At 38.1% G+C, this 23504-nt stretch overlaps 2 protein-coding genes across 8 annotated transcripts in view; one reads left to right on the top strand and one right to left on the bottom strand.

Moving 5' to 3' along the window:
• Positions 1–1982: 1982 nt before the first annotated feature.
• spp2 (secreted phosphoprotein 2) lies at positions 1983–5982 on the top strand. Its single transcript, XM_052545303.1, has 6 exons — positions 1983–2141; positions 2370–2491; positions 2665–2787; positions 4952–5059; positions 5319–5364; positions 5453–5982. The coding sequence occupies exons 1-6, from the start codon at positions 2084–2086 to the stop codon at positions 5578–5580; spliced, it is 585 nt and encodes a 194-aa protein (XP_052401263.1). The 5' UTR covers positions 1983–2083; the 3' UTR covers positions 5581–5982.
• The window catches only part of raph1b (Ras association (RalGDS/AF-6) and pleckstrin homology domains 1b), a 53506-nt gene continuing 35783 nt past the window's right edge, over positions 5782–23504 (bottom strand). For 3 of the 7 annotated variants that reach the window (XM_052545296.1, XM_052545295.1, XM_052545297.1), the window contains 12 exons: positions 22988–23074; positions 22623–22697; positions 19392–19469; positions 16266–16425; positions 16038–16159; positions 15303–15368; positions 14881–15024; positions 14240–14350; positions 11685–11783; positions 11338–11458; positions 11071–11213; positions 5782–9899 (listed from right to left, as the gene is read on the bottom strand). In XM_052545296.1, coding sequence (XP_052401256.1) covers positions 7110–9899; positions 11071–11213; positions 11338–11458; positions 11685–11783; positions 14240–14350; positions 14881–15024; positions 15303–15368; positions 16038–16159; positions 16266–16425; positions 19392–19469; positions 22623–22697; positions 22988–23074 — 3996 coding nt within the window. In that variant the 3' untranslated portion in view covers positions 5782–7109. The remainder of the gene's footprint in view (positions 9900–11070; positions 11214–11337; positions 11459–11684; positions 11784–14239; positions 14351–14880; positions 15025–15302; positions 15369–16037; positions 16160–16265; positions 16426–19391; positions 19470–22622; positions 22698–22987; positions 23075–23504) is intronic. The other 4 variants (XM_052545298.1, XM_052545299.1, XM_052545300.1 and 1 more) reach the window with 4 other exon arrangements.

Genomic DNA, 23504 nt, shown 5'->3' with positions numbered 1-23504 from the left:
AGAGATATGTGAACTCAATTTCTGGTAATAAGCAAAACTGAATGAGTTACAGCATATTTTGTTTTCTCAGTATGCTTTTCTTCAGACTGTTAAGGAGAGTTAATGTTGAAATTGTGTTGTATTTTTGCATAGGATTAATGGGGGAGGTCTCTGTTTTCTTAGATTTTATGCAAATAGTTATATGCAGTTTCATCGAGTTACACAACTTACACAACGTATACCGATTTACAATAATTAATATTAACATTATTATTATTATTTTTGTGTGTGTGTGGGCTCGTCATAGTATATTAGTTTTAAACTTTGAGGCAATTGTTTCCTAAAATGGTTAACCTTCACTAATATAGTGTATTACAGTGTACTGTACATCTGTACTTTCTAACAATAATACATATGATTTATAATACTAATACACATTTTAATTAAATCTATTCTGCTTACCAAGGATGCATTTATTTAATCAAAAATACAGTAAAATCATAGTATTGTAAATTATTGTTAATTTAATACATTGTTGAAAATTCCACTTTGCATCACAGGAATGATTTAATATATAAAAATATAAACAAATTTTTAATTGAATAATATTTCAGAATATTAAGATGTAATTTAAAAAGAATATTGGACTACATTTTACAATAAAGAATACTATTTCAGAAAAAAAATGTCATGTTTCATTCAATTTGCTGCTTTGAAATCATTTATGAAATTTACTAGCAAAGTATGTTTTTTTCACATTTAAATAGTTTATTTTTTTTATATATATTTTTTATTGAATGCTTCAAGGAACAAGGCTATTTTTGATAACATGGATTAATGTTATTAAAAACAATAATTCTGCCTTATACATTTTTGCTGCTTCATAATTTTTGTACTGTTTGATATTATATGAAAAGCATATGATAGGAAATTTAATAACAAATTCCATTGTAACACTCCAAAAAGTGTGGCAACACCTCTGTAAATAGGACATGGTGTAACTGTGTAATAGTTCAAATATGTTTAACAGACTATACATAAATGAACCAACCTTGAGAAATATTCACAGAAGCAAGAAGTGAAAAATAGCTGTAACAATTCCTGATTACAATCATAGGAACTTGTCAAGCTTTCGCTGAACACTGCTCTGCATCGGGTGGTAATAGGAGATTCTAAGAAACTAATGGTTAAGAAAGCAGATTTCATATTGGCTTATGACAGAATAGATACCTGTTAACTTCATCAGTCACTGATTTCACAGTCAAGAATATATATTGATTTCTTCCTCTGTTCAGCTCCCCTTTGACCTACAAATTGGCAGGGCGACGACATATTGTGTTGCAAAAGTTACTTTGCAATCATTTATAATTTCACTTTTCCAGATGCAGAAAAAACATGAAAGAAAATGTTTACAAATAAATGTAACAGATGCATCATTCCTGCAGACACTTCTCTAAAAATCATTTTAAATCACACACACACACACACAGATGCATGTTATTAAACTATTTTATAGCATTTTCCAGTTAGTTATATGTGTTGCCTTATATGGCAGTTATATGATGTTCATACATGTACATAGTGGGGTACTATGAATGAATTAGCAGCTGTTTACTGTAGCACTTAATCAGTTTATCCACAGATACTATTGTGTTTACTGTGTTAAGAGATTTGAAAATTGATCCAAGTACTGAGAAATTGGCTCTAGTAACTTTACCGACCCCAAACATTTGAATGATTATAAACTTAACAAAAAAGGGGGTCATAAGGGTCAAATTATAATGAAATTGAAATTTATACTACATTAGCTTATTTCTATATTATGAGTTGCTTTTTATTATTATTATCAAGTGCAGCACATCCAAAATGGTATGTAGTAATTTTGCACAGTCGTTTTTTTGGAATCAGATTATCAGACCATATTCTGGGTAAAACAAGCACTGGGTTTGCATGACAAAGTTCTTCTTTACCCAGATGTGCACGAACTGGAGAGAGACGCCAAATCAAACCGCACCTTGTACACGGAAAAGAGGAGGAGAATTATAAGAGCCATCACAGTTAAAAACAGGACTGTTTGGTAGTAAGAGTGTCCAGTGAGATTGAAATGAAAATGAGGTGCTGTGTTTTTCTCTTTCTGCTCCTGCAGGTTTTAGGAGGTTTAGGTGAGTGCCATCTTGATGTTGATTATTAAGCAGAGACTGTAAGGCATAGGAATAAATATGTTGACAATACTAACAATGGAAACATGCAGCTTTCATATTTTGCAAAAATAAATGTCAGTAGTCTAACATGTTGACATTTAATCTCATTTAAGATTTTTAGTCTTTTTTTTGTGTGGATATAGTTGTAAATCAGGAATAATAAACATGACCTCTGACATGCAACCTTAGGCTTCCCTCTGTTCGAGCTCAGCTCAAAAGCAGATGATGCTCTGCAGATGGCGCTCACTCAGATTAATGCACGCACTGCCAGGAATTACCTCTACAGAGTGTCCAAGGCATCCGTAAAGAGGGTCAGTACACACTCTTACAACAACTCTTTTATTTCTACATCTGGCATAGCTGGTGACTAATGAGGATCCAGTCATTAATTAAAGACCAGTAGACAAAAATAACAAATGAATAGTTTAAAAAAGCAACAGCCACAAATATTGACCACTGAGCATTTGCCTTTATTCACCTTAAGATTGTTCCTCTGGGAGCAAACACATTTGATCTGCATCTGAGGTTTGGCATCAGGGAGACGGAGTGTCAGAAGAGTTCTGAGGTCGATCCCCAGGGCTGCATGTACCGCAAAGGGTTTTTTGTGGTAAGTTATCTCAAGGTATTCATATCATATGTGTATGGACATGATCTGGGTTTGCTGATAGATCACACTAACTGTACCAGATCTGTGCACCACTGATAATTGAATTAACACCTTTTCAATTGCTTAAGCTGAATTTTGGAAGAAAAGGATACAATATGTGAATATTCACAGAAATCGTATAAACTACTGTGAGGGGTTTTAATTTTCGGTATAAATATGTCATGTACGTTGTCGACAATTAATTATTAATTATTATTAATGTAATATTGTCGACATTGTCTACAAACATTAGATAATCAGTGTATGAAACAACAACTATAGATATTTATTATTTATATACTCATATTTTTATTTTATAGGCCTTGGTAAAGACTGTATTTCCCAGTTTTCAATATATTTATATATTAATGTTTTACTAATTTTGGTCATATAAATGCACCCTTAATAAACATTAAATAGCGGTTTTAATTTTTTGCTCAATAACTTGGACTTTTTTTTATATTAGGTCACTTAAAAAAAAAAAAAAAAAAAAAAAAAAAAAAACTTGCACAGTTCTCCAAACACTGTAACAAAAAATATTTACAATTATTGGAGTATGTTTATAACATAATACTATATCAGACTTGCTACTTTAAATTTTAAATAGAGCATTAAAAGTGAAAATTTATTGTATTTCTGATAGGGGTGTAACGATACGCGTATTCGTATTGAACCGTTCGGTACGAGGCTTTCGGTTCGGTACGCGGTACGCATTATGTACCGAACGGTTCGTTGGACTAATTAATTAAATTTGGAAAATAAAAAAGGTGTGTGAAATATAATGTTATGCGTTCAACAAGGTAGCCCAATAACCCAAACGACGTAACAGGCAACGCCCCTGACACCCCCGAAGAAAAAAAAAAACACACTTATATGTTTATGTTAGGCTACTCAGTCAGGCGCTCGCTCACTCAGTACGCGCTGAAGGCTCGGTACCACGGAGCCCCGCGAGTCACCTGTAGGAGAGAAAAAAAATCAATCCGTGGCGACGGTTTTGCAATCCGTCCCCTCAGTTTATAAACCATCCTCATGAATTAATAAACTGTTCACTCGGTTTAACAAATCGTACCCACGGATTAACAAACCGTGCCCACGAATTCCCAATGCGTGCGCTCAGATTGTGTAAACCGTACCCTCGGTTTTTGAATCCGTACCCACGAATTCATAATCCGTGCGCACGCTTTCGCAATCCGTTCCCTCGGATTTGAAAACTGACACGCATTTTACACTTAACAGTGAAACATGCATCTAACTCCGGCAGGTGGGGTGAGGTGGGTGGAGCTTAGTATAATAAAATCACAAAAATAAGTCTTCATGTTAAGAAAGAATTGTACACAAGCATTTCCAAAACTGTCAAAGGTTATTTAAAAATAAAGCAATTCACAAATTATTTTATGACAAACATTTTTACTGTCTTGTACTCATTTATTTAGCCTACAAATTAAAATTATAAAAAATAACTTTATTTTTATTTGTATCATTATTATATATTATTAAACAGGTTATGCATAAGAATCTTTTATCCAAAATAACTTACAAAAGAGGAAAAAATTACTCCAGAGTCAGTCACAATGCCAGGTTTATTGCACAATAATAATCAAGTGCTATTATAGATTATCAGCAATTGAACAAGATTTTAATGCGCATCTTTCTTATTAAATCTTTGTATTCCACCTCGTACTACCGAACCGTACCGAACCGAACCGTGACATCAGTGTATCGAACCGAACCGAACAGTGAATTTTGTGAACCGTTACACCCCTAATTTCTGAGTAAGAATGGTTTCTACACCAATCTTCTTTTCAGTGTAACTTTCAAAATATCTTCATGGAACATGAGCTTTACTTATTTTATTTTTTTCTTATCGTAATCTTTTTTTTTTTGTTTGTTTGTTTTGCCATAATTGAAAAATAGATCATTTTGAACCATACCGTGTATTGTTGGCTATTGTTACATATTGTGCTACTTATGACTAGTTTTGTGGTCCGGGGTCACATATTATAAAATGTGCAAATGAACAATCCTTTGTAGAAACTTGCATTATGGTTAGTAATAATTAATACTGATTATTGTTATTGTTATTGAGTGTTTTTTTTTAATTCTTTTCCATACCCTTGGGGTTTAGTCGGAGGCAGGGTGCTATATCAGAGCCAGAGTGAGTCAGGACGTCAATCGTATCATCTCTCTCAGATGCACAAAGGCCGACAGCTCGAGCTCTGAGTCCAGTGAGGAGGTGAGTGTCAAAATAAAGAAAAATGTATTCCACCAGGAGCATTTAAACTTTACCATGAGTAGATACGCACCAAATTGTAACAAGCAAGAAGGGCTAGAATGACGTGCATGTTTACATCAGTAAATATCATTTCAATAAAAACTATGTCAAGTTATTAGTTAAATATATTAAATATGTACATTTTAAGTAAATTCGTTGTAATTTAGAAATACATGACTAAACAATGAATTAATTGCTGATAACTTCTTTCCGCCAACAGGGGGGGTTAGGATTATTCTACGATTCAAATCATTTTGGGACTAGAGGTAAATAAATGTGTCTTATTCACACTTGCATATTTGGCATATTAATATTGTGATCACAATGTTAATAATGCTTTTGACATATTTGTAGACCGCACACCTTCAACTTCAGCACCAAGCATTATTATGGCTCCACCAGTACGTGCGGGTCATCATGACAACACTGAAACCCATCATGTTCGTGGAGACAATTTTGACAATCACCTGCCATTTCACTGACCTGCGGGATGAAATCACATGAAGAATCTTCATACAAAAATTAAGGTGCTACAAACAAAGCTAAATGAAAAGACTACTGTACTAAGGGCCAATAACGGCAGCCTCTACTGAAACATGAAACAAGATTATTCACTGTATGAGATATGAATGCCTGCTGGCAATAACCTCCACGAGAAACCCAATAAAAAACAGAAACATGGATGATATCAACATGTATAATTTCAGTTAAAATTACACATTTTGCAGAGGGATACGCAGAGCATGATGTTCACTGACCTTTGATGGATCATGACCGGATACTTTAATAATTTAATATTAACTTCAGTTAGTCACTTCTCAACAACCTGAAAAGTTTCATGATATTGTAAATACATTCAATAAACAAATTCTTCAAAAATGAAATGTGGACATGCGTTAATATGCATAATTGTTTTGTACATATGCCAAGTATAGGTGTTCACTGTAAGATTCTGAAGTTGCACGTCATGTCTGAATGGAGAAAATGAGCCAGAATCCTTCAACAAGTAAAACCTACAGGGAAATTGAACTTCCTAATGGCCTCTTTTTACAAGATGAGGATATTTTGATCAGTTGTTTGATACACATGTTCTAGAATCTTAAGGCATGGCCGTATTTGTGAGCCAATAATATAGGTTATAATACAGGATATAGGATAAATCTATGTGAATAATGATTGTGTCATTCAGTCACATGACTTAAAAGTCCATCTCTTCATAAGCGAATAATTTGTAAATGTCAGCTTGAATGTTCACTAGAGGAAGTAAGGACCAACAAGGAACAGCAAGGCAGTCAATTGTTTTACCTAGACAAAGCTGACAAATACTGCAGCAAATGAGAATATCTACAATTTTAACAGGTCTAATGAAAATAAAAAATACAAATAAAGAAGCAAACATTCCACAGTCTCACAGAAATAGACATTGGGGCAACTCCCTGAACAACAAGTCCTTCATGTTACAGTTCTGACAAATACAACTAAAATGCACAAAGAGCAATAGTGATCAAGATCCATTCTAGATGCATCCATTGAGCACTTGATCTGCCACATAAATGGCCAAAGATTTGCCAAACTAATATACCAGCCAAACACAGTCTAATTCAACCTACCCATCTAAAACTCCTCAAACAACAACCATCCAACCATTTAAAAACTTCAGTCTGAAATAACAAAATCTCTTACAAGATTATTAAATAATCGATAATATAAAAAAATAAAATAAAATCAAAATCCCACCCAATCTCAAAGTTGAAAAAGTTTATCTTCCCAAAAAATCAGTAAGATTAACAGTTTAATGTAGTTTTGTCTTCCATGCAGTACCAAGGTGTTGAAGTGGAATCACTCAGTTGTCTGGAACTGGAACTGATGCACTGTCACAAAGTCACAGTAAAGCTGAAACTTCTTGAGCGGTTTTGTACAGAAAAAGCTGAGCATACCAACAAAATGATGGCTTCTATGAGAAAAACATGTAAATAGCAAGCAAGAGTGTCCAGGAAAAGTTGCAGTTTTCTCAGTTTGTGAGTTTGGTGCTGTGGTCCCGCTTGGGTGGAGCAGGAGGAGGCCCTCGCCGTAGTGTTGCATAGCCTGAGATATTCCCGGACATGAAGCCACTACCACTGTGTCTCTGTTGATCATTCAGAAGCTCAGGTGGAGGTGGTGGCAAAGCCATGTCATCCATTGTGGCCACAGGGTCCACTTTGTCTCCAGAGACTCGCGAGGACTTACGTTTCAGTGTCTTGTGAAGGTCCTCCATGAAGTTTGGCTGCGTGGTGCCTTTGGGAGAAGAAGGGGGAATAGGGCCCCCTTGTATGCAAGGTGGTGAGAGTGGTGGAGTCTCTCTAATAGTGTTGTTATAGCGAATTGACGCTGGAGGTTGTGTCTTTTTCAGGGAACTCTTGCCCCAAGGAGGCTGGGGCTGAGGATTGACCACAGCCACTTTCGGAGACAAACCATTTGGATCACCTGGAAGGGGAGGTGGTGGAGGGAGGTCAGACTCCAGTGGGGGAGGGGGAAAGATGTCATTTTCTGGGGGTGGAGGGGATGGAAAGGTTGCAGTGGGTTGGCGGTTTTGATTAAATTTGTTCTGCAAAGCCAAAGGAAGATTTGCCAGATTGAGCTTTCCTGGTTTGGGGGGTGCCCGAGGACCTGTGGAAAGCTCTTTGGAGGGTGAGCTACTGGAGCTTGATGCCAATGATGGACTAGGGTTAAACTTGCTCACCAAGTTCATGCGGGACTCCTGGTACTCCACCGAGGCATTGTACTTCGCACTGGAGTTGCACTGAGTTGTCGATGGAGGTTTCTTGACACCTGCAGATGAGTTAGAAGGGGACTTCCTTATAAGGGAGCCTGACATTGGAGGAGGAGGAGGTGGAGGAGGAGGAGGGGTAGTACCCGGAGGAGGAGGAGGAGGTGGAGGAGGAGGAGGGGTAGTACCCGGAGGAGGAGGAGGCGGAGGAGGAGGAGGGGTAGTACCCGGAGGAGGAGGAGGTGGAGGAGGGGTAGTACCCGGAGGAGGAGGAGGTGGAGGAGGGGTAGTACCCGGAGGGGGAGGAGGTGGAGGAGGAGGAGGGGTAGTACCCGGAGGGGGAGGAGGTGGAGGAGGAGGAGGAGTAGTACCCGGAGGAGGAGGTGGAGGTGGTGGTGGCGGAGGTGGTGGTGAAGGAAAGGCAAGGGTATTCTCTGGAGGAGGTGGTGGAAATTCAGGTGACCTCTGTTGCTGCTGGCCTTGACCTACAGGCTGCCATTTTGGTTTAGCCTTCACTGCAGGTAGGGACTGGGGAGCTTTGTGACTTTGAGACTCAGTTTGATTGGTCATTGCAGGAGATGCAACAGGAAACTGGCTAGCAAGCTGCTTAACCAGAGATGGCACTGAGGAGGTTTGGTTGGAGAAGGGTAGTGTCTTGGAGATGCTGTGCTGCTTGGGAAGTGTAGGTGGGGGTTGGTTCTTCAATGGTGCTGGAGGTGGAGGAGGAGGTGGGGGTGGGGGAGGTGGTGCTGGAGCTTGAGGTGCTGGAGGTACTGGGGATACTGGAAGAATGCCATACGAAGGTTTTGGTGCAGTCTGGGGTGGAAATCCACCAGTGAAAGTTTTGGGCAAAACGGCAGGTTGAATTGGCACCTGCATGGGGGCTGGTGGAGGTGGTGGTGGATTTGGAGCTGTAGCAATATGCTGTTGGCGAGGGAGTGTAGGTGCTGATGATGGGGGTGGTGGCGGTGGTGGAGGGGGAGGAGGAGAATGGATCTGATTGGCTAGGGGTATTATATCCTGGGGGACATTGGGAAATTTATGGGCAAGGACCTTCTTGAGTCCATTGGTTATGAAAGGTGACTGTACTGTCGAGTGTGGTGGAGGAGGGGGAAGGCCATTACCCTGAAGAGGGGGTGGAGGAGGTGGCAGAGGTTGTGACTGGATTGACACTATGGGTGGAGGAGGTGGTAAAGGCAGTGACTGCACGGGCATTATAGGAGGAGGAGGAAATGGTAAAGGCTGTGACTGCACCGGCATTATGGGTGGAGAAGGTTGTAAAGGCTGTGAATGCTTTGCCATTATTGGAGGAGGAGGTGGTAAAGGCTGTGACTGCATGGGCATTATGGGTGGAGGAGGTGGTAAAGGCTGTGAATGCATTGCCATTATGGGAGGTGGAGTCGGTAGAGGCTGAGACTGCATTGGCATTATGGGAGGTGGAGGCGGTAGATACTGTGACTGCATGGGCATTATGGGAGGAGGTGGTGGAGTTGGAGGTGAGGGGGGAGGAGGAGGGGAGGTCTGAGGAGCTGTTGCTGGGGCTGGAGGACCAAGCTTCAAAACAGCCATGGCTGATCCAGGTGGAGGCACTGGGGCAGGTGGCGGTGGAGGAGGAGGGGGTGGTATGTTAGCCCCTGGTGGAATATTGTTTGATTGTTGTTTGGAGGCCGGTGGGACTTGCTGCTGGACTTGAGGCTGAGGCTTGTGGTGACTTGTGGCCTGAGAGGCATTCTGCAGCCGAGTGATAGTGCTGTATTTGGCAAACATGGTAGGTGTGGCATGGTAGGGGATACTGGAAATAGGAGGAGGTGGGGGTGGAGGAGGTGGTGGTGGTGGAGGAGGTGGTGGGGGTGGAGTTGCCTGGGGTGGTATTTGTGCCGGTGCCTGTATCGGTGTCTGTATTGGTGCCTGTGTCAGTGCCTGGGTGACACTTCCACGTGACTGTGGAATTGGATGTGGCTGTGGCACTGGGTGTGGATGCTGCTGTTGAGGCACATGATGAGAAGAATGGCTGCTATGGCTTGAATGGGTAGAACGCATTGATTCTGGCCTTGCCTAAACAAACATAAAAAACAACAATAAATAAGAATATGTTATTTCTTAATTTATTTTTTTATTTAGGTTTTTAGTGTGCTTCATCCTAAGACAGTTTCACAGTGAGCGCGTTATGAAAAAGCGAGGCGAACTGCCAACGAACAGTGCTTTCACACAGAGCACGAAATGATTGAGCTTCTGCTAATTCACACCTGCATGCTAGGTGGTGCCGACCAGCAATACATTTTTCCTCCACTTGACCACAAAACCAAAAATCTCAATTTCGAAAAATGTACCCCTTATGACTGGTTTTGTGGTCCAGGGTCACATATATGATCTGCTGCTCAATATACAGCATTAAATTAAGATAAGGTTTGGTTCTACACCAGAAACACATACAATTTATAATCCTAATAAGAATACATCCTAAAATATAAATAAAGGTACAATTAGCATCAAGCTACATTTAAAAATGTATGAGATTATTTATGTTGTTTGCTTAAAACCTACTTTAAACCATCATCGAATGCTTGTAATAACTTCTGACAGATCTAAACTGTATTCTTATTCTGTAATAGCCAGACATGCACTCTTTGTAATGTTTTCTAATGGACTGAACACGGCACTTGCTCATAATTTATCATAAACATAATTTTACATTATCCCATGATCTCGAGTGAACATGCTCTGACTAATAACACTCTCACACGTGGAAGAAAACAGAGAATTAGAATTCAGTGGAGAATTAATAGAAATTATATTCTGTATAAAAGGACATGTGAGAATAATTCTGTTCTCAGAAACCAAATGATTACAAGAACTCAATATCCTCTTCTCTCTGAATATTTCAGTGTTTATTTACATTGGTTTACAAAACAGCACTCTCACCCTTTTGGGCAACAGTAGCTGCTCCGGGCCCATGATCTTATCAGACGGCTCATTTCGTCACGGAGCGACAGGGGAAAAAATCTGACACACAGGATGGAAAAAAATCCTTGCTTTTTTGCACCACGAATGATCGTGCCTGGTGTGAATCGCTCCACAGGATCTACTGTATATTTTAAAAGCGTCATCATGGCGAACATTCACGCCAAATTTTCAAGCTCAGTGTGAAAAGGCCTTTACTCTGTGGTGTTTTATCAAGTGCCCATATAAAGAGAAATATCTTTCCAGAGACAAGAGGATGGCTCACCTTTGTACTCTCTTCGATTTGCGTCCCTCTTTTCCAGGCCTCAGAGAAGATAGAACTGACTACACTCTGGGAACGGGCATGGGAGGACGAAGTACCATCTGACATACCACTGTCTGCTTGGCTAGAGTGGTTTGACTGTGATTCTTTAAGCACAAACATATAAGTACAAACATCAGTTATCAACCCATACATATACAGTAACAAGTCACAAAAAAATGCTCCATAACTACCAATGCCTATGATATTTGAATGGTTCAAGTTACTCACCAGGTACACTGACTGAGCTTATTCCTGACTTGATGCTGGTACTGGAGAGAGAAGACCAGTCATAGGCAGCTTCTGTGCGCTTCATGGCTTCCTGGTAGTTGACATACAACTGCTTCCCATACTGTGATTAAAACACATTCAGTGAAGAAGTGATATAAACCCAGCGGTTGAAGATTAAGTAATTTCCAACGTGACCTCTGGTTATAAATTTCTTATTAAATACAGAAGAGCATTTGTTATATAAATAATGTGGCATGTTAGTTAGTTTCAGAAGAACATGTTCTGAGGCCACAGGGTTCATTAACTGAACAGAAAACATGACAGACTATGGGAAGCTATGGGATTACCTTAGCAATACGAATGCCATTAACCCACTGGTGCAGAGTTCTGACATCATCACAGCACAGGTATTTGATATACTGTGACTTCTTCTGTATCTGAGGGTGCTGTGGGCACAATCAACAATATTACCAAGACATTGAAGACAACAATGGTTTGATCATTTATTTTTTTGATTGATAATACTAATGAACCACTAGAGGGCAGTGACATAGTCAATGTGCATAATGCAATCCATCTGTTATACAATCACATGCGAGTTGTCCATACACCTGTCACCCAACCTGTTTTTACATTTAGCTTAAAAAAAAAACTCACAGATGTAGCCTATTTATATTTGTAAAAATACACAGGAATCAATATATTTCCAATGATATCCAAGAAATTCAACTTTTTAAAAATTTTTTCTATTGTTGATTTTATTATTGGATATTTGAAGGCAGAAGTCTTCAAACTCATCCTTTCTACTCCTCCTACTACTTGGCCACTTGATCCTATTTCATCTCATCTCCTTCAAGCCATTACTCCTGCAGTTATACCTGCACTCAGTCACATCATTAACGCATCCCTTCACACTGGTGTTTTTCCTTCAGCATTTAGACAGGATTGTATAACCCCACTACGTAAGAAACCCACCCTTAACTCATCTCTTTTAGAGAACTAAAGACCGGTTTCCCTTCTTCCTTTCTCACACAGCACAACCTCCTTGACAACAACCAGTCTGGTTTCAGAAGTGGACATTCAACCCAGACTGCCTTGCTGTCAGTTGTTGAAACCCCTAAGACTGGTAAGAGCGGATTCAATACTTATCTTACTGGACCTGTCTGCTGGCAAAGGGCATCTCAGGAACCACACTCCAGTGGTTTGAGTCTTTCCTGTCAGATAGGTCCTTTAAGGTATTTTGGAGAGGTGAGGTGTCCAAGTCGCAACATCTAACTAAATTAAAAAGCAGACGCTTTTATCCAAAGCGACTTACAGTGCATTCAGGCTATCAATTTCTACCTATCATATGTTCCCGGGGAATCGAACCCCCAACCTTGCGCTTGATAGGCAATGCTCTACCAACTAAGCTACAGGAACACTGTACTACTAACACTGTAACTACTGGGGTGCCTCAGGGCTCAGTTCTTGGACCACTTCTCTTCACTATCTACATAGCATCACTAGGTTCTGACATTCAGAAACATGGCTTTTCACATCACTGCTATGCTGATGACACTCAACTCTACCTCTCATTCCATCCTGATGATCCGACGATAGCTGCTTGCATATCAGCTTGTCTATCAGGCATTTCTTGCTGGATGAAGGATCATCACCTTCAACACAACCTTACCAAGACATAACTGCTTGTGGTACCATCAAACCCATTGTTTTATTACAATTTCACCATCCAGTTAGGCACATCAACCATAAATCCTTCAGAAACAGCCAGAAAACTTGGGAGTTGTGATGATGATCAGCTGACATTCTCAGACCACAAAAAAACTGCCTGGTCCTACAGAGTTGCTTTACTCAACATCAAAAAGGTCTGGCCATTTCTTTTGGAACATGCTTCACAACTCCTTGTTAAAGCTCTTGTTTTGTCCAGGCTGGACAACTGCAATGCTTTCTTGGCAGGTATTACAGCCAGTTCTATCAAACATTTACAATTAATCCAGAACCCAACAGCAAGATTAATTTTTAATAAGCCAGATAGACTATCGCCACACCTCTGCTTATCAATTTGCACTGGCTACAGATAGCTGCTTGTATAAGATTCAAGACATTAATGTTTGCTTACAAAACCACCACTGGCTCTGCACCCCTTTACCTAAATTCATTACTTCAGGCTTATGTGCTCTCTAGAAGCTTGCATTCTGCAAGTGAACAGTGCTTTATTGTGCCACCCCAAAGAGGTAAAAAAAAAATATCTTTCATGGACTTTTAAATTAATCGTTCCCACCTGGTGATATAACCTGCCCAACTCAATCCAAGCAGCTGAGTCCCTGAGTCCTCCAGCTGAGCCATCTTCAAGAATCAGCTAAAAATAAACCTCTTCCATCTTTATATTATCCTCTAATTCTAACACTCCCTATTCTTATTCTGTTCTTAAAAAAGAAACATGTCCCTTTTAGAAATTGCTGCTTGTTTTCTAAAAAAAAAAAAAAAAAACCTGATTTGATTACTTCCACTGTCAAGCAAAGCTTAATTGTTCAGATGCCATTATTCCAGTCTCCATATGAGAAACATGTCTTATTGTTATCGATGGTGAAAGGTGTTTTTTTCTTAATACGTCTACAGCAGTTGCATTTTTCCTGGACTCTTTGATGAATAGAAAGATTTAAAAGAGCATTCTTTTTAAACATCCTTTAAACAAAGAAAAATGATAATAAAAATTTGTAACATTATAAATGTCAAAAAATTTCATATTTTATCAATTTAATGCATCCTTTTTTAATTAAAGTATTAAAAGGCCCCAAATATTTGAAAGGTAGTGTATGAACCAGTTTAATAAAAGGTAATAGTCAACAGTGCACATCATTGACACTGGCTAAAGTACAAAAAGCCAACATATCACACAAACCTTGAGGGCCAGGCAATAGTCAGTGGGGGCCTTGTACTTGCTCCGGTAGTCCTGACCATAATAAACATTAACATGGTCCAACTGCAGGAAGCACACCAAATCCCTTGAAGCCTACAGAGATCAAATTAAACATATTAAATTTGTATTCCTATTTATTACTGTCTGTCAAATTTGGATAGTTTTTTTCTTTATACCTTACAGTGATTGAATTTGAGATGATAAAGGCAAACATTAGAAAAATAATACTATATACTGGTACCAAGCAGAAGCAAATACCCAAGATCAACCACAAGAGGATATCAGTGAGTCTGTGGAAAAGCATATAACGGACAGACAAGCCCATATCCTTAAATGTCAGAGAATTTAATGCTAACATGAAACAACTGTTCATATGTATGCTTGTGACTGAGTAAGAACATGAATATTGTACAAGAAAATAAGGCACAGGGCTCTCTCTGGGAATTAAAGCCCCATGATTTATTGTAAGTGGATGACAAACAGCATATGGTTTGTGTAGAGTATCCTCAGTAAATCCATAAACAGGAAATTCCACTCGAGTTTATTAAGTTCTGTGTCCATTTAATGGGAACAAAACACCAAATCACATGATAAAACACAAATAAACAAACAATATCACTGACCTTGGCTTTGCCCTTCGGCACAAAATAGATGCCAGATGCCCTCAGCAGAAAGTAGCGCTTCTTCCAAGACTTTTTGCCATCCTCCTTCAACCACAACACTCCCTCAATTTCAGGAACAGACACTGAGCTTCCACAAAAACATTCCTTCAAGACATACAGATACAAAATACATCATTATACAGTTGAGCATTCTGAAATTTTATCTCGACAGATATAGACAGCTGTAAACTCTGTCGGACATCACAATCAACACTTTAAAATTCACATTGATGAAGGCTTTGGTCACATTAACTAATTGACAGGAACTAAGAGGTGAGGCTAGTTAGTTTAGGCCTTTATAAAAGGTGTTTGAGGTTTTCTGACTGAGATAGTTGGTTTAATATGATATCAATCTATAATTTGTATTATAACATGTAATTTACCTCCAGCAATGCCTCCTTGTTTCTGTCTGCCATCTCAGAGGTCTCCTTCCTCCCAAGTAAATAGTTCTTAAAAACATACACAACATGAAAGAAGTGAATCAGGCTGACCACATAAACCATAAAAAGATTCATAGCTCATTATTTTTATTTTAAACCTATATTTAGACCAGAGTGTTTACATATGCACAAGAATGCTAGGGTTGCATTTATTTGATCAAATATACAGTAAAAACAGTAATTTTGTGAAATATTACTGCAATACATTATTGAAAATGAAAAGCTGAATTTCAGCAGCCACAACTTTAGTCTTCAGTGTCACATGACCATTCAGAAATCATTATAATATGCTGTTTTTCTGTTTAAGCTAAAATGTCTTAATATTGATTGAAATGAAAAACAGTTGTGATGCAAATTTCTGTGGAAAAAACACCACATTTGGGACTTTTGGAAGAATAGATAGTTCAAAAGAACAACATTTGAAACAGATTTTATTCTTTATTTTATTCTTTACTGTCACTTTAGATCAAATGCCGTAACTTTTTGAAGTTTCCTGAATAAAAGTACCCCCCCCCCAACCAAAAAAAAAAAACATACTGATCCCAACCTTTTAAACAGCAGTGTACTCTGGGGTTTAAAAAGTCTCCAAATGTTTCTAATTTGGCTATTCCAATTAAGTCATGACTTAATAATGTTTGTATCTATGATTAAAAAGATTTTGAAAAAAAAGAGCTTCACCTGTGGATTTTTGAAAAGTGCATACTTTTCAATCCGTTCAATGAACATGAGTTTGTTTTGACTGTCTCTGGTCCAGTTGAGCAAGTTCTCCACAAGGTTCTCATGGTCTTCAAAAATTCTCTCTGAGGAAAACGATTGAAAGAGTCAGTGAGAATGATAAGGTATAAAATCATAATCTTATTGTCCCTCAGGTTCCCAGGTTATCTAAGCGTGTGCATTTGCCCTCACCCATCTGTAGCTCAGGTATGGTCTCAACCAGGGCCCAGTCCGGACTGTAACCGCAGTGAGATTTATCCAGCAGACTGTCCAGCACCTGCCTGACCGTCTGCCTCTCATCCACCATCATGGTCTTTGAGCTCTCATCTGACATATGTACACGTATCACCAGCTGAAGAGGAAGATTCATAGGAAAGGAAATTTTGGTTCATTCCAGTACATTGAATATTGAATACAGCTATATTTACACATATATCTTAATATCTTATTAAAATAAATAAATATCTGTTTAATAACTGTCTTTGAAATTGATAAATTGAATGGGATAACAAGTGACCTGTAAACATGGTCACTCCACCAATACTGTTTGAAAATCATCCCAGGATGCATCTCAGGATGGTTGGTTTGGTCAAGCCAGTTGCCAAAATACCCAGCATTTATTCCCAAGCTATCTGTAATCTAACCAAATGTTGGCTACTTTGGATAAACTACAATAATTAAGTACAGATACACGTGCTAACCTGCCAAATGCAGTAAAAATCAACCATGGCAGTAGACACCAGGTTATGATTTATATAGTATGTCCTATCACTTTTTATTTAAATCACACTCTGTTCCATCTCTAGGAGGAGCCTTTAACACTAGCAAAGCAACACAACAGTAAAGAGACTTTTTCAGTCTGTTCTCACTGGCTAGGCATATGATAAATTCTACATATCCAAGATTTTGTGCACCACTATACAGTCACCTGTATCATCTTTACTGTAACACTGCCAGAAAATCAGCTGTTTGCAATGAGAAACACAAGCCGTCAATATATTGACGCGAAGAGCATGGAAGTGTTATCATCATGAAATGACTTTGGAAATGGATCTCAAAGAGGAGAGTTCAGTACCCCGAGTTTTTCGATGAAACAGATGATCAATTTATGAACTGCCTATGTGTTCATCTTCAACATGTTTACCATCAAACATCTATTTTGAAATGAGCTACATTTGAAATTTACAACAAAATGAATGTTGCTTTTTAAGAATCATCATAGAGAATTTTCTAGCAAATAGTTCAGTTTATGGCACTACTCTTTAATTCCTTAGAATTGAAATGAATATGCTGAAATCTAAGCAGTGACACATGAAAATGTGTTTGTTTCTTATATTTTTGTCATGGCTAATAGAACTTCTGGTAACACTTTAGTATAGGGACCAATTCTCACTATTAACGGCTTATTAGCATGCCTATTATTAACATATTGGCTGTTTATTAGTAGGCTACTTATAAAAGCACATATTCTGCATGACCATAATCTACATCCCTAATACCTTACTATCAATAAAAGCAAATTAGGACTTTATTGAGGCAAAAGTCATAGTTAATGGTTTGTAAGCTATGAGAATTGGAACTTAAAATAAAGTGTGACTGAACTTCTGGCCAGTTACTTAAAAATTTTGTAGGCAAACTGAGTGAGTGAAAAAGTTCATTTTCAAGCCTGGATTTAATGTAGTTCAGATTAGTTTTGATTTTTTTTTGGCAAGTCCAATAATATGAAATACATATTAACATCGTGGTTTGCTTTGGTGCTTTTAATCAGTTTTGACAAATTGAAAAGTTTTAAATAGAAATCAAATAAATGGCTGTAACTAATTCAAGAAAAGCATGGCATGCATCTTAAGCTTGTGCACTTGCTGGGATATTACATAGAAGGAAAACAAAATAATTAGTACAGTGTGTTACAAAAATACGTTGCTCACATCGGAACGTTTGACTTTGGTCAAAGATTTATATTGACTGAATTGGAATATGATGGGGATCTTCAGAAATGTGGCTCTAATAAAGACTAATTGGGAACAGGAATGTCAACTGGCTTTCATTCCTCTCTATTTAACACACCATTTTCTTTCTTCATGACAGTGAGGGACGAAGAGAAGGTATAGAGAAAGTATTGCACAGGCACATCAACAGAAAGCCCTGCCAGAGGTCCTGAAAGCCACCAGAATATTGGGGAGCATGTGGCACTTCCCCAAGCCTGGCCTCAGCAGAAAACACGCAGCTAATTTATGCTCTCTTCCCTCTCACACATATGCTCCCACAAACATGCACTTTATGCCATATCCTGCCTGCCTCATTCTTTGACCTCAGCACAATCTATCACATTGTGCAATAATATTTCAACTGAATGAAACAATTGAGCACAAACTCAGAAACGTAGCAAAACTGACACACTCATAAATGCAGGAAAGGCTTATTTTGACAGAACAATCACTCATTTCAAGCCAAATCACTTCGACTTACGTTTGGATTAAACGGAGTGTGACACATCTTTTAAAACTTTGCTTCAGTCTGCAAAATCTTTTAACAATTACTAGGCTACATACATTTTATTTTCTCCACAAGGATACACACTTATTATTATTTTTTTAATCAATTTCTTAATTCATATTTATTTTCTTTTCATTATACAAAATTATATCATCAGCTATTTGAATGAAAATCTGAGCTGTCATAGATCGTCCTGGGTTTTATAAATGGAAGAAATTCTGACCTTTTATTGAGTTAACATGGTCATTAGCTTTTTTCAATGTGACCTTTATTAGTAAAAAAAAAATATATATATATATATAAAGGGGTCTCAGACTTAGACTGTATATTATTAAATTCTGTTTTTGTATTATTATTATTATTTAAAGTGCATTTGACGCAGTATCACTCCGTATCAGTCTCACTGCACCATTGCTGCTCAATGCTGTCAGTTTTCTCTAAACACACAAAGAATGGAAACAGTCATCTGTCTCAGCTACAGAGGCCCAATCACGGTACTGTGTCTAATTCATTCACTTGGTATTAGTATGTGCCTGGTGGCATCTATTTTGACAGTGCTTTTCAGATGAATAGAGTAATAGTACAGATCGTCTCTCAAGAATTAACACAAACCTTAGACCAGATTGAACAGCAATAACACAATGACATTTTTTAAGTAATTTGATGCAAAAGCCTCACCGACATTTTGTTTGTGCATCTTCCCTTCTAAGCAGACAGAGACTGGCAGACACACGAGTGACCTATTTTCTACTGTGCATTCATTCTGAATTCCGCATGGCCACTGATCCTTCAGATCAGAGACACACATGGGCTTTTACTCACCTTTTTAACCTGGGCTTCTTTAATTTTCTCTAACGCCACACGGATTTTCTCAGCCTTGGCTTTGGCAGCCTGTTCTTCCTGCGAATGACACGATGACATGTTAACAAAGAAACACACTCACATAGTATTCCACCAACAGTCTGCTAGTAGTGTCATCCATTACCGAGGTATGAAATCACAGGTGGATTTCTGTTTTACACTCACCTGCCCTCTCCAACATGCAGTCATCACATCCATCCTGACCTTATAAAGCAATCCCTAAACCCTTGCAAAGTCTGATCAACCAGCAACACAGAAGGCAGTTACACGATCACGCCTGAACCACGGCTCATGTTAATGGTTCCTTAAAGAAATGGCTGTTCATTCACTCAATACGAATTTCAAGAGATTCACAGATTTGTACCAGCTCAATTGTTTCAGAAATCCATTAAATGAAGGTTCTCATCACAAACGGCAGCTATGTCAAGGCCTGACAGGTACTTCCAGCTGAAGTTTCAGAGCTGCTGCAGAAATGGCCTCCTGATGAAAATCATTCAAATAATCCGAAAAATAAGTCGAAGCTCATTTTGAAGAAGCGTGATGTCAAAATGTGCATTGGCTGTGACACCCAGATGAAAACGCTTCCCCTCAAGTATCTTTACACCCGGAGTACCTTACACACAAGTCTACTCCTCAACATTGGGAGGGATTGAGACCTCCTCCTCTCTTTACACTCTCTCTCCCTCTCTGTGAAACAGCTGCATGTCTCTGGTAGCGTGCCCAATCACAGGGTTTAATCCCCCTCACCAGCAGACCAAGCCGCCATCAGCTGTAAAAGACCCTCTCATTCTCTCTTCTCCAATCGGAAGGGACATATACTTCTCAGCAGCCAATCAGTGAGGTTTCGTTTCTTTGACCTTCTTTCCGCTAGCCAATAAAGCGAAGACCAAAAGTAGATGATATTGTTCTCTGATCTTTTTTCTGCGGCTGTGGGAAAACACCTCCCTCTTTGGGGGTACCGTGGAGATGAATGATATTTAAGCTTTTTATTTACTGTTTTACACATTAAAGAAGCACCCCTACCCCATTGTGAGGACGATGGTTTAACCCCTTAAGTCAAATATTATTATGTCATATTTTTAACAGGATGGGTAGGTTATTGGTAGATTAAGAAATAAAAAGTCAGAGACAGAGAAATAAAGATCTTAATATACAAAGAATAAGCAATGAAAAGCACAGAATGAAAAGGAAGGAAAAAAAGTGTGGTTTGTGTGATGTGAAAGGACACTTTCTCTCTCTTGACTCACTATGGCAGATGCATATTTATGATGCAGAGAGAAAAAGAATGGGAGAGTTCTGCAAACAGCCGAGGCAGAGGCTTCGATAAAAAGCATTCAATTCCCTTTGAAGCCTTTTTTCCTTTCTCTGGTTTTCCCCTCGGTCTGTGTTTAAGCAGAGAATCTGTGTCTCAGCAGCCTGCAGTGAGCCCAGCGATACACCGTTTGAGAGGTCTGATGAAATCATGAGGAAATCAGAGTGGGATTTCAAGAACATCTCCGCCTCGGTCTGTGTAAATGGATAATGACTTTGTCTAATGTCAGGACAAATAAATAAAACTTAGCTGACTCTGCTTGATTTAACGAAGAAGAAAAAGACAAATTCCTAAACAACTAAACAAAAATTCTGACAAAGAAATATTATTGCATTTCTAGGAAATTCTCAAATCATGTTGGAATATAACGTAGGACACATTTTGGATAAACTTAAAGTACCAGTTCAATTGGATGCTCTGATTAAAGTCAAAATAGCTATTTCTGTAAAAACGTCAAATACATGGAAAACTTTAATTTACAAGCCCACTTTACTATAACAACAACCTGAGATAATGTTGTAATGCAGCACAATGAACTTGAGAAAATAATAAACCATATCAATTTGGCTGTAGCAGCTTCAAGGTTTAACAAAAGCTCACACAACCCTTGAAAAATCAAAGTGGCGTCAGATTTAGATGCTTATTTTTAAACTCCAAAAGACAAAGCACCCATACCCACAATGCTCTGCACCTGCAAAAGCGCCTGTGCTGGTATGACAACATGGGAATTACAATCGCATGCAAAATGATAGCTGTTCTCAGGATAAATCAAAATTAAAATTAAAAGAAGTAATTCAATTTAGAGTCTTTTTTTTTTTTAAAGCAAATGAATGTTTATTGGAAAACAAATGCATGGCTATCTATCTCTAACATTATTATTATAGGGATGGTTCACTCAAAAATTTAAATTCCATCAGTTTACTTCTCATGTCATTCCAAACCTGTATGATTTCCTTCTTTGTCTGTGAGAAAATTTTATGAGATATTTTTTTTAACTATACAATGGGAATTATATACAAAACTGTGCAGTTAACAATTTTTACCAAAACATTTCTTCTTTATTTTTGATTAAACTATCCCTAAAATAATACGGTTTATTACATTGAAAGTCAAACTGCTTGTGACCAAATATATTTATTAGTTTTAGACCAAAGAGAGTGACTAGTGTTACTACTCTACTTTGTAAAACAAACAGCACTTTCTCTCTCTCTCTCTCTCACACACACACACACACAAAACATAATAGGTCAAATGGTTTCAGTTTTATATAGTTTTTACAATTAAATGGTCTTAAAATAAAGTAAGTGATGAACAGCCATTTCTTCAGGGAAACAGAAATAACTTTTATAAAGCAGCTCACAAAACCACGCACCTCTTTACAAACCTGTTTTATATACTAAAAATAACTGCTGTAAGACACATTAAAAAAAATAATAATAATAAAAATAAAGACAATTATGTTCTTTACATTTGTAATGAAAAACAAATAAATTCCTAAACATACAACTTCATTTCAAAAAGTCAATATGATAAAAACTAAAACATCTAACAACCTACAGTCTGAGAATGCTAACTGACCATTATGAACCGGAAAACCTGATTTGATTTATTTTTTTATTCCTGTAAGTTATTAATAAAATAAAAAATAACCCTTGCTTTCTCTCCAGAAAGAGGCACTGTAGGTACTGTGATGATCTGATTGTATCTTTAAATAACTGTACACATGAAGATGGCAGCAAAGAGAAAATAGGAGATAAAGCACTTCAAAAATGTAAGAAGGCAGTGTGGATGGAGCAAAGTGTCAAGTCTGGCAAGAAGACCAAAATAAACCAAAAACATGCAGAGAAAAGAAAAGAAAAGCAAGCGAAAGGAGGCGTCACCTTGGTCAGCAGGTGAGAGGGTTTTCCTGCAATGTTTTTCAGAATCAGAGAGGTCTCCCTGTCCAGATACGAGTGCTTTAGGGTGCAGGGAAAAGACAAACAGAGATTAATCAGTGTAATGATTACAGTGATTCCAAAAATGATAGAAATACATACTTGATTGTGGTAAAGCATAGAAAGTGTGGAAGCATTGCCTGATTGTTCAAAATCAGAAAGAGGTGGCATTATGTGAATGGAAAACAAATGTATAAAAGAAGAACTGTTTGGTATATAAAATACTGTGATCACAGATATAATAAGAACCAGTATTTTGAGAATGAACATACTGTGTTCACCTATCCCCCGTCGCGCACAAACACACTTACAGTACTTTGATCCACCTCCCCCTCCTGTGAGGTGAAGTCAAGATGCCGTCTGGTAGCTTTACCATTGGCCCTTCGCAGTGAGACATGCTGGGAAAAGGGGTGGGGGAGGCAGTGACATCACATACAGAAAATGTGCAGACATAAACACATTAATCATGCAGCAGACAATGCAAAACAAGGCATGCACAAGCAAGGGTCAATGTAAGCCACCACTCTTGTTGTAAAACTAATTGACAGTATGCCACAGATACTATAGATTAGCACAGAAAGTAATTTTGACGTGTCCTTCAGTTTGCTGTATTATAAGTACAATGGAAGTCTATAGGGCATGTTGCATTTTTCCAAAAGGGATAGTTCATTCGTAAATGAAAGCTCTCTCATTACTTTCTCACCCTTATGTCTTTCTAAAACCATACGATTTAAATTCATCTTCAAAACACAAATTATATTATTAGCATTCTCTAATCCTTTCATTTCATCCACTGAAAGTCCATGCAACCAACATCTTCAAAACATT

This window comes from Carassius gibelio, chromosome B1 (genome assembly GCF_023724105.1).
Source record: "Carassius gibelio isolate Cgi1373 ecotype wild population from Czech Republic chromosome B1, carGib1.2-hapl.c, whole genome shotgun sequence".
Lineage (NCBI taxonomy): Eukaryota > Metazoa > Chordata > Actinopteri > Cypriniformes > Cyprinidae > Carassius > Carassius gibelio.
Note: the sequence above shows the minus strand (reverse complement) of the source record. Positions and strands in the feature narration are given on the sequence as shown.

Excerpts from the sequence above, each read along its gene's own strand:
- spp2 (XM_052545303.1), top strand. The coding sequence starts at position 2,084 with ATGAAAATGAGGTGCTGTGTTTTTCTCTTTCTGCTCCTGCAGGTTTTA. Across the intron at positions 2,492-2,664 it reads CCAAGGCATCCGTAAAGAGG|ATTGTTCCTCTGGGAGCAAA; the intron begins GTCAGTACACAC and ends ATTCACCTTAAG. Across the intron at positions 5,365-5,452 it reads AAATCATTTTGGGACTAGAG|ACCGCACACCTTCAACTTCA; the intron begins GTAAATAAATGT and ends ACATATTTGTAG.